This window comes from Palaemon carinicauda, chromosome 7 (genome assembly GCF_036898095.1).
Source record: "Palaemon carinicauda isolate YSFRI2023 chromosome 7, ASM3689809v2, whole genome shotgun sequence".
NCBI classification, from domain to species: domain Eukaryota; kingdom Metazoa; phylum Arthropoda; class Malacostraca; order Decapoda; family Palaemonidae; genus Palaemon; species Palaemon carinicauda.
In genome coordinates, this window is record NC_090731.1 from 136313777 (window position 1) to 136325912 (window position 12136).

Genomic DNA, 12136 nt, shown 5'->3' on the forward strand with positions numbered 1-12136 from the left:
GAATGGTCCTAGTTACTACTTTGTGAATGGTCCTAGTTGCTACTTGTGAATGGTCCTAGTTGCTACTTGTGAATGGTCCTAGTTGCTACTTTGTGAATGGTCCTAGTTGCTACTTTGTGAATGGTCCTAGTTGCTACTTTGTGAATGGTCCTAGTTGCTACTTTGTGAATGGTCCTAGTTGCTACTTTGTGAATGGGCCTAGTTACTACTTTGTGAATGGGCCTAGTTACTACTTTGTGAATGGGCCTAGTTACTTTGTGAATGGTCCTAGTTACTACTTTGTGAATGGGCCTAGTTAGATAGGAGAGGTTACAGGAAAGTTTTCCATCTTTATCCATCTTGCTGGTTACCCACTTGTAACTTGACTTTACGCACTAAACCATCAGTGGATGGAAATAACTCTACAACACGAGCTAATGGTCAACAATCTCTAGGGGAATTATCTTTGTTAATAATGACAATATCACCTAAAGACAAATTTCTGACTTTGCGTATTCCATTTTTGACGCTTCTGTAATAGCGACAGATACTTGCTCTTGAAACGAGCCCAAAATACTTGTGCCAAATACTGTAGAATATTTTTGTAATACTACTTATAGTTTGTAATCGTGCAGATTGTTTCTGAAGACACATGAAGTTTGGTAATACCCTTGACTATTCTTTGTAGTTTTCTCAAGAGAATTTTGATAAGTAATTTACTAATACTCAGATCATACTGTCTTTGTCCCTGCCACTACAGAAATCTTTTAAAGGGGAATTCACTGAATCTAAACTAAATGTGAATGTGAAATCACTCCTCACTTGAGCTGCTCAGTTTTTTAAGGAAATATTGCACTAACTAATAGGAAAAAAGTAACATATCTCGGGCAAGGAAGATTCTCATTTGGCAGTTGACCAATGTATTTTACCATGTACTGTACTGCTGTGATTAAAAATAAAAATGATCAAGTACAATGAAATTTGGTAGGCCAAATGACAAGTGGAGAACTGTATGAAATTATTCCTACAAACATCAGTACAGTAATGTATAGTAGGTTCTTTGGTTATACTGTAATGCTGCTCTTATGACATTTTGTGCACACTAAGTATTTCATAATGTACAGTATAGCTTTTATAGTTTTTATTCACTGTTCAGTGATTTTATGGTATGTCCCAAGATCAAATTTTAGTTTTAGTTATGTTCAATGTTATGGTGTGTTTCAGGGCCTAGATTATAATTTACTACTGTATACTGCATTAGTATAGGGGGTTAACTTTATTACTGTAGGCATGTTCTGACTGTAGAAAACAAAATTTAACTAGTAATAAGGCGTAGGAAAAGAACTGTTGTACCCGAAGACCAGCTAATACAGCATTACTAAAAGCACCAGTTTCAGCATATTTAAAATTTTCTGAAATATGTTATAACATAGTAAGATATATTGAAAGTTTAAGATAACTGTACACACAATATATAAAAGGGTTGTTTTGAAATTATATAATGCCACACAGCCAATATATCATTTCTAACGGAATATTGTACAGTATTACATGTGCATGTGATAAAGTTATGGGGTTTTTATGGAGAAAAGCCTTTTTTTGGGAGGTGCTGTATGGTTTCAAGGACTTTTCTGCAAGAGGCTTAATAGGAAATACTTTACTACATAAAATGCCAAAAAAGTCTTTAATTCTCCAGGGCCAGATGAACTTGCAAACCAGACTTGGATAGTATAAAGGTGACTTTGATAGTATAAGGAACACCCACCTGTTTGAACTTTGTTGAACCTTTAGCAACAAATCAATGATGAAATAGTTTGCCAACCTATGACATAACATCACTTGGCACCAATTCTAATACTGGATGCAATGGGGTTTAGTTTGCCTCCCACCTTCCATTTTAATTTCTGTAATAAGACACTTGTTGAACTTCCCTTTACAAGTCTATGGAAGTGGGTTGGGCCAGGGGACCAAGCAGCACTTTTCAAAAAATGTTTATTTTTGTAAATAATGGGTTTAGAGTGCTGTGGTCCTTAAGGAGTAATACCAGAGGCAGACTAAGGTAGACTCATTCCACAGAGATAATCTCTACAACCAAGCTAAACATCCAAGGAAGAATAAAGAAGTTTAATGGAAGGACTCTCCCACCAAGTAGTGTCACTCCTTTTTTAGGATGAAAAATTTTGTCTTAAAATTCTCAAAAGCATTTATTGTTCCTAGCTATACAAACCAATTTCTTTCCCTTCTCAACCTCCCCTCTCTTGTCTTGAGGCTTAAGGTCAAAAGTGACTACTGAATGGTAGTACTGTAGTGTTATGTTTTTTCTATAAAACATAACACTACAGTACTACCATTCCGTCACTTTTGACCCTAAGCCTCAAGACAAGAGAGGGGTGGTTGAGAAGGGAAAGAAATTGGTTTGTATAGCTAGGAACAATAAAGATTTTGACGAAGGAAAAATCTATTTCTGGGCGAGGGACCTGTGTCGCCCAGTGAAATGCTCCTTAAAGCACCATTTCTAAGGTATGAATACTGCTAAATATACCAAAGAAGAAAAGTTGCATGGAATGCCAGGAATATACCCAGCTCGCTCACCCTTATAGGGTGTCGGTATAATAACTGGGGCGTGTTAAAACCACTACAGTATCAGAGGTCCCTTACCAATTAGTCTTCTCCTTCCTCAACATCCCTCGTTACTACAAGGTGCCGTTCTCTACGGCTACTCCCCCCCCCTCCCCACCCCTACCACTACCCATGCTTCTCCCATCATTCCTTCTTAGCACCTGTGAAGATTCAGACGTGTTTTTCATAGCTGTTTTTTTTTTTTTTGTGTTTGTGAGATTTCAGATGTTTTGAAGATCCCTGCTCCCAAGTTGTATTATATTTGTCTGTTTGGGATTTCTAGGTAGCGACACACATTAATTTTATAACCTTGTTGGTTTTTCTCTCAGCCGCTTGTTGACGTTCCCTTACGGGTGTGTATGTGGCCATTTGGTGTCGCTTCCTCGTGATCTGTTTTATCCGACTTTCAATTAGTTCCTCATACTAATTGTAGTCCCATTTTTGTGTTCTGGACATCTAATTCTATGTTTTGGCATGGTTTTGTCTTTTATTTAGGCTATTTGGACAGTGTTAGTTAGCCTACCTGGCCGAGCAGTGTGCGGCTTCGGTCGCCATCATACGAATGAGGGTTTCTCTCATGCTTTCTTAAAAAAAATTTTTAAATTTTTTTTTGCAGCTGATGAGCTTCAAGAGGTAGTTTTGCCAACGATGGGAACCTGCAAAATATTTTACTCGCATGTACGTGACAACGAAGTGGTGTGTGCAGGTTATCCTGAAGGGGAGAGAGATTCGTGCCAAGGGGATAGTGGAGGTCCCATGATGTGCCGAGAGTGAGTTCCTTTCTGGTTAACTTTTTATTTGTGAATATTTTATAAAACTTGCAAGATTTTGTATGCATGGAAAGGAAATATGTTCAGCTTAGAAATTACTAAAGTTGTAGAGTCCTATCAATAAAAATTTGTTAAACTGAAATGAGTGGATTAGGATTTACCCATTAAGGGCCTGGAGCTTGAGTACTAAATGTTTTGGTGAGGGATTGGCATTAAAAGGGTTAGGGTAAGCAAATTTCTTCAGACAAATAACTATTCATGCAACCTATACTTTTAAGACAAATAAAACTTTATCCTTATGACCTCTTTTGAGTAAGAATTGATGTGCTGTTGACCAATTGGTCATATATTAAGAGTGGAGAAAATCCTTAACACAAGTTTCCTGAACAACAGGGTGTATAAAATCCTTTAAAGAAAATAACTGAATACAGTATAGTGAGTACAGTACTCTGAAAGATTCATATGGGTAGCAAATGTGAGTTGATTTGGGATTGGGAAATTGAGAGGGAGCTAACTCGGCTTGCATGTCAAAGTACTGTACTGTATATCCATGTGCAGTTAATACAGTACAGTATGTACTCCTAGTTTATGCTCATAAAAGGGATTTTGACGAAGGAAAAATCTATTTCTGGGGAGAGACCTGTGACGCCCGGTGAAAAGTCCTATCTACCTTTTCTGATATAAATCTTCCAAATATACCAGAGAAAAATAAAAGCATGGAATGCAGAGGTTACTACCCTCGCGCTAGCACCTCGTGAGTGTCGTGTCTACATCGGGGGCGTGTGAAAACCACTTCACAGGCTGGCTTCCAATTAGATAACTCCTTCATCAAAGGGAAGGGCCGTAACAAAGACCCCAGAAACCACACTTGCACCACGCCACCGCCACCTACACGAACACCCTCCAGGACATCCTTCTGCAAGAACACATGGCTTGGCAAGGAAAGGGTGGGTCCGTACAAAAGTAACCGGGAAGGGTTTCACCGGGCGTCACAAGTCTCTCCCCAGAAATAGATTTTTCCTTCGTCAAAATCCCTTTTCTGGGTCGACCTGTGACGGCCGGTGAAAATGTACCAAAGAATGCCTTCCAAGCCCAATAAAGTAATAACATAATGAGGAGAATACAATCACCATGTATGACAATAATATAATATAATAATGTAAGAAACGTCCAATTACCAACTAGCCAAATGACATAGGGAACGTAAGACTAAATAACTAAGATGACAAGGAATTAACTGAGTGTCGAATCGCATAAGGCATCAAACCTTACATGTCTAAGCATATCTCAACATTAAAGGAACGGTAACTACAATAACAGTTAAACCATAGGAATTAAACATGGCAAATATCATAGGGCTAACGAACTACCCAGGAGAGTGGCGACGTGGTATGAGTGGTGGGTAGGAGGGAGAAGAGAAGAGATGGAAGAAAAGAAGTAGAGATTAATGGGGAGGGAAAGGCTCCCCGCTGCCATCGTCGGGTATTTAAGGGCCTGTAAGATCTTTAGATAGTGGCGTTTGACAACCATAGGGGATTTCCAACCCGTATATTTTTTAGAAATCATCAAAGTCCCTGTTCTGGAAGTAATTGATGGAGTTATCTACTGTCCGTATATCATGAGCCTGGGGAAATTATTCCGGATTAGTATGTTTAAAGAAGTAGAGGATTTGTTGCCTGATACCGTGAATGGAAATAGTACCTCCTTGTTCCCTAATAACCAAGGGGCCAGACGAGCGGGTGGCAGTTCTAGCTAAAAGGGCCTTGAGAGTAGTGACTGGACACAGAGAAAAGATCCTGGGGAAGAAGAATAATCTTCCGAGGGGAGCACCTATTTGCGGATCCTCATCTTTTAGCTAGGAAATCATTGTCTGGAGAAAGGAGTACTTCGGCTGAAGGGAGGAAATCTATGTTTTCCGGGTTCGTGAGAGAGCTAGTTCTGATATTCAATCACCTTAGGCCAAAGCTGTTAGAAATAAGGTCTTCCTAAGAAGAGTGATATAAGAGCAGGATTCATTGTCCGTGTCCGGCGCAAGTTTTGAGGACACCGTTCAGAGACCAGAGTCCTTTTGTGGCCGAACCGAAGGTCAAAGCCTAGCACATGTTTTTGGAATAGATGAGAAATAGGAATCAGCTAGGTTAATGCTAAACCCAACAAGTAAGTTCTTCTTCCAAGCTGACTCGGTGGTGGTTAAAGTGCTAACTGTTAGGCCTTTGCCAAATAGGAACCTCAAGAAAGAGATGGCTATATTCGGAGACATAAGAGTATGGTCTGAACTCTTAGGGAATCTGCTAGTTGTTAACGGCCGAATCATATTGGCGAATTGTAGAGTCCCTTTTGTCTGATTCGATGAAGAGATCGTTTTCCGGTTCAATGTTCTCGTCTCTACGAGCTGCAAACTTCCTGTAGTCCACAAAGTTAGAGTTTTGGCTATCCTTGAGTAATCTGTCAGTGAGTTTGGATTACGGGATCCGGAAGGGACGGAGTTTCTACTCGAGGAGGAGAGGAAACCAACTGTTCTTGGCCAGTGAGGTGGTACTAAAGCCCCTCCCCCCCGGAAGGGGCGTAGTTTGTGTAAAAGTCTCATTAGAAGATTCACTGGGGGAAATAGGTAAACCATCTTCTAATGGTTCCTGATTATCCACCGGAATGAAATTGTCTAGAGACCATTCTGACTCCAGTGGTTTCGTCCTGGCTAGTGAGTCCGCTCACACATTCTGGACTCCCGCTAGGTGAGTTACTGACAGGAACCAGTTCTTTTCTGTTGGCCAGGCGAATTTAGTGACCAGGATCCAATTCAGGTTGGGTGACTTGGATCCTCCCCTGTTGATGCCGTGTACTACGTCTGTTCTGTCTGACACTACTCTGATATGGCTCGACCTCGGAGGAGTGTGTCTCTTCAGGGTCAAGAACACTGCCATGGCTTTATGAACATTGATATGGGACTGTTTCATGACTGGGGGACCAAGAGCCCTGAAACATCTGATGTTCGGAGTAATCCCCCCATCCACTTAGAGGTGCGGCTGTGTGGAATGTCACTTGTGGAAGTGGGAATTGTAGAGGAACTGATTTGGAGAGGTTCTTCGGTTCGGACCATGGGCGTAGTCTCATTTTTAAGACGGGATCTTCGAGACCTTGTCTCTTAAAGGTTCTTTAGCTCTTTCTCCAAACTCGAATGATGTATTTGAGTTTGGCTTTTAATAGGAGACCTTGGAGAAGACCGATGATACTTCTAAGGTTCTTCTGGACACCTGTTTGTGTTTGAGAAAATTCTTGATCTTGGAAGCTATCCTTCTTACCTTTTTGGAAGGGAGAGACAACGTGTACTTCGAAAGGTCCCACTGAATGTCTAACCAATCTAAGTGGCCTGATGGTTGCAGGCGAGACTTTTGGAGATTGACCCGAAACACAGGTTGTCGAGAAATCGAAGTACTTCCTTTGTAGCTCTGTTGCCTTCTATGGCCAACCGGGCCCAAATGAGCCAACCATCCAGATAAGCAATGATCTGTATCTCTTGATTCCTGAGTTGTTCTAACACTGTCTCTCCCAGTTTCGTGAATATCCTGGGCTCAATGTTGAGGCCGAAGGGCATGTCTTGAGCGCAAAGGCTTTCCTGCCTAGGCGGAAACCCAGATAAGAAGAGAAGTTTCGAGCTATAGGCACATGATAATAGTCGTCGGTAAGATCGACAGAGGTGGTGACGGCCCCACGGGGAAATAAGGTCCGTACCTGAGAGATAGTCAACATCCGGAACTTGTCGCAGAGAATGTAAGAGTTTAGCTTTGACAAGTCCCGGTCCACTCTCAATGCCGACAAGCCTTTCTTCGGAAATGTGAACAGGCGACCTTGGAACTTCGGTGACCGGTCCCGTTTGATTGCTTTCTTCTTGAGTAACTCTGTGGTGTACTCTTTCAGGATGGGAGTGGATTTCTGGGAGAGGGTCACTGGTGGAGGAGGAGGACCTTGTGGCCATTTCCACTTCAAACCTTTAGGGATTATGCTATGAGCCCACGGACCGAAGGTCCAATGGTCTTGAAAGTGGTAAAGTCTCTCCCCTACCAGGACTACCTCGTTGTGAGGGAGTGAACCTAGGGGGATCCGGATGCATAGCCGACAAATCAGAGGAAGACTGTGATGCAGAGTGGGTATCTGACTATTGATGGCAGTGACCCCAGTTCGTTTTGTAGAGGGCAACTCTCTGCTTCTTCTTGAAGAAAGCTTGCTTTTGGTCTTCGAACTTCCTGGCAGTGAGGCCCCGCCTTTCCTGCAATTTTGGGTTGCTCTCGTATCATCTTGTGAACCTTGTTCACCTCCTCCTGAGGGAAGAGGGTTTTACCTCATCAAGAGGAACTATCAGCCTGCTCGATTCCTGTCTGATAGAGGCCTCAGACAGAACGTATTTCCCACAACTAACCCGATCAGACCACCAAACGTGTAGGTCGAATTGGAAGGGCAGAGATTGGTTCTTCCTGAATATCCGAAACAAAGTCTCAGTGGGATAAATCGAGGCTAGGGTCTCCCCAAGGTGGGGTCCGGCTCTTTAAGAGCTGGTATGGCCGAACCTTCTTTGTCAGTTTTCATAGTAAGACCTGTCCACTTATCCATAATAGGCAAGGCAACAATGAGAGCATCTGTAGATACCCCAAAGATAGTAAATTGAATGAATTTTCTTTAAAATTGCTAATCATGTTCATATATTTTCATTAGGACTTTCAAGAATAGCTAATGAATATTACCAACGCAAATTCAAAGTGTCATTAAAGTAAGTACAGTTTACTTAGTATTCATGTTAAATCCTTTCCTTTACAGCTAAAACCAAAGATTGGCCACCCGTGGTCTGAGTGATCTCTGTTGCCACCGGAGATAAGATCCGGTGGCAAAGGTCCGTCATAGTGAAAACGTGAACATCGGAGGAAATCTAATATTAACCTCAATGCTGAACGCCTGCACGATATCCGGTTAAGCCGGAGATTCGATGAAAAGGACCGTAATAACGATATTGTGATTATTCATGAAAAAGGGTTCATACCCTGGTTCTGATCGTCTGATTGATCAAAATGTTAACTCCGGTTCTGACCGTCTGATTGATCTGTTTGTACCGGAGGACCAGTGACAAAGGTCCGTCATCGTGAAATCGTGACCCTCAGCGGTACGATAACATTCCTCAATACTGAATGTCTGTTATCTCCAGTGAAGCCGGAGATTCGATAAAAAAAGGGACCGTAATAATGTAATTGTGATCAATCATGACAAAGGTTCGTGTGCAAAAGGCCGCAGCCGGAGTCTGAGTGCCGGATTTGACCGTTGCACTCCAAATATCTGACTAGTTCTCACCCAATGAGTAACCATTATAGCGGAGTATAACTCAAGGCGGAGCTAAGGGTGTCGGCATAAAGCGACCCCAATTAATGACTCGTACACTAACGTAAGCTATTAATAGTGCTAGCTATATTAACAGGAACCACATCAATAAAACGTGTATATCATTAAACGTAATATCATCAACTTGGAGAATTAGAGGAGGCAGGAATAACTCTTTATCGTAAAAAACGGAAAACGGGAAATCCACCTCTCTTAATCGAGCTAATAAAGAAAACAAGAGTAGGGGTAACTCGTATCTGTAGAACAGAAAACGAGCACTCTATGCTCTCGCTCTCAAGGTTACATAATAAAAAACCAACATCACACAATAATATGATAAGAAAAATAATAAAATTGATTGCTTTTTCTTAGTAATCGTAATAACCAAGAACGAAGAATAACGACAACGTAATAAATAAACAAAGATAGTCTAAATCGAGCACCTTCCTGAGGCGAGTACAAAACTATATCAAAGACTAAATCGCTATTCTTCGTAGGTCCAAATTGGACTTGCTAGTAAATAAATACCATAGTAAAAACTAATAATAAATAATGATAATAAAATTGGTCATAAAACGTAAGTGATATAACCTAGATGACAAGAGTACCAGAAGGGCAATAATAACTTGAAAATTTACTGAAGCGAACACAACCCAAAATGGCTGCCGATACCGAGGCAGGCCAATCGCTTCCAAAACTAAATTCCACAATACTGGAAACAGAACAAATGCCCGGTACTGCAATAAACTGTCAAAACAAACTATGGTACTTAACATTGGTAAAGGTGAAGTAGCAACGTCTCAGTCATGTTGAATTAACGACAAACACTTCGAGAAAACACTGGGCAAAAAATATCAAGTTTGCGGGCAAGTCCAAAACAGAAGGATGACCTGGAGGGTGTTCGTGTAGGTGGCGGTGGCGTGGTGCAAGTGTGGTTTCTGGGGTCTTTGTTACGGCCCTTCCCTTTGATGAAGGAGTTATCTAAATGGAAGACAGCCTGTGAATAGTGGTTTTCACACGCCCCCGATGTAGACACGACACTTACGAGGTGCTCGCGCGAGGGTAGTAACCTCTGCATTCCATGCTTTTATTTTTCTCTGGTATATTTGGAAGATTTATATCAGAAAAGGTAGATAGAAGGACTTTTCACCGGCCGTCACAGGTCGACCCAGAAATTTGCTTTTGTTTTATTAGTGTTTGGGAGTCGGCTACATTTTACTTTTATACGGAGATACAGTAACTTACTGATATACACAAGTTTAAAACCATAATATAAAAAATTTAGATTTATTGTATGAAAGAAATTATTTGCACCTTTATCATAATATTAGTCCATAGAACACGTGGCCAATCAAGTGTGTTTAAATTATTATTGTCTAACCTTTAGATTGCATAGCACTTTTGATTCCCACTTAGTTTTTATATTGTATTAAGTCTGCAGATTCACCAATCCAGGGTTGACGTATTACTATTTATCAAAATTATGTATTGCAAAGTTGACAAAAAGATATAAACTAGTACAGTACCAGAAACTGTTAACTATATAATCTTTCAGAAGCAAATTAAAATCTGCCAAACACACTCCAACCCTGTGACTTCAGATATTAAAGAATTTTTTTCTTACTGAAATGAAAACATGATAGTTTAACATATCTAGTATTTCATTTTATCTTTAAAGAGCTTTCTTATAGAAATAGACATTTCAACTTGGCAATCTATTAAAACTTATGAAATAATTAAATTCCATTCTTTGATTTTATAACTTGAGAGAGCAAGTTATAGGCTATTTACAATATTATAATGCCTTTTATATTATCAAATTTCACATGAACTACAGTAATGTGTGTTTAAAACTTCCTAACATTTTTTCACTGGTGTTTATATTGATTTATAGTTAACCCCTAGTTTCTTTTGCATACCACAACAATGGAATAAATTTTGTACTCTGGGGATCTGTTTAGTTTTAAATATTTCTGATTATCTGATTTCTATAATACAAAGGACTAAATAAATCAACAGTACTAATATTCCTAAGTCTTGCTGCTGCTAGTCTGTAACATTAGCTTTGCTTTAATTTTAGAGGAGATATATGGGTCCAAGCTGGAGCAGTATCATTTGGTTCTGGTTGTGCACGTCCCAACTCTCCCGGAGTTTATAGCAGAATGACGTATTACAGTGACTGGATTTATGGTACCATTAGTAAGTTTTAATTAAAACATTGTTAGCAGCCACTGTAATATATGGACATGAATTGTTGTTTCTATTCTAGTACAAACCATCGTCCTTTAATCTACCAATCTACTATGGCACTTCCTCCAGTTTTGGGAGGTAGCAGACATAAAAAACCAACGGGGATTTTTTTCATTAGTTCTACCAGCCTGACGAGGGACTCGGCTGAGTTTGGTTGGTACTGCTAGGGTGCCACATTTTGCCCTCCCTTGTTATCCACCACAAATGGAAGCTTCATTTGCTGACTCCCCTACTGCCGCTACGTCCCTCTTGCCATTCATTACTATTTCTAGCATGCTCTTTTCTCGGGCATCCATCCTCCTGTCACCTAAGTTTTTTTTCAGTCTGTCCATCCACCCAAACATTGGCCTTCCTCTTGTACTTCTCCCATCAACTCTTGCATTCATCTCCTCCTTCAGCAGACAGCCATTTTCCATCCTCTCTACTTGGCCAAACCACTACAACACGTTCATATCCACTCTAACTGCGAATTAATTTTGCGTACCCATTCTCACCTTCTCTACTTTGTTTCGACACTCTACACACTACAAAACTTACACTATTTGTTAGCGATTATCCTTCGACAAAGCTGGAAGACTAGCCATGAAGACTTTTAAGCGAGGTGGTAACCACCCAAACTGCTCTGTAGCAGGGGATGCCGTTTACCCCTCTCACTCACACCAGTGAATCGGTCACCTTTTTGTTCTTTTTACTTAAGGAGAATGGATGTCTGCTCTCTGATCTCAAAAAGACTTGGCCATTGTAATCTTTCTTTTCTGGTGTGTTTCGTCTTTTGCGTCCACATGCAGACCTGCCTAGGACCTGAAGGTCGCTCTTGTGGCAGTCATGTCCTCTTTAGAGACCAATCCCCACTCGTGCCCAACATGTAGAGCACGTCTTTACGATTGGGTTTCTCCCATGAGTATAGGCAGTGGTCTACCTCCCAGTGGGAGAGGTTTGGGTGCTGGTAGAAGTAGTCTTAAGAGATTCTTTGCCTTCAGGGTCTTCCTCTTGGGCGAAGAAGCCTTGGACATATCTGAAACCCTAATTTCTTCCCGAAGCACCTTCTTGCTCGGACTCTTCAACGGGCAGTTGAGTAGGAGGATAGACCAGCTTACTCCAGGGCAATCTTGGCAATCCGGGGATGTTGCTGCTTCCCCTAGCGAAGCAGTTTTGCT

General features: G+C 40.9%; 1 protein-coding gene across 1 annotated transcript in view; it reads left to right on the forward strand.

Moving 5' to 3' along the window:
* ndl (serine protease nudel) overlaps nucleotides 1-12136 on the forward strand; it is a 277009-nt gene that overhangs the window by 46999 nt on the left and 217874 nt on the right. The window contains exons 9-10 of the mRNA XM_068376910.1: nucleotides 3215-3368; nucleotides 10810-10928. Coding sequence (XP_068233011.1) covers nucleotides 3215-3368; nucleotides 10810-10928 — 273 coding nt within the window. The remainder of the gene's footprint in view (nucleotides 1-3214; nucleotides 3369-10809; nucleotides 10929-12136) is intronic.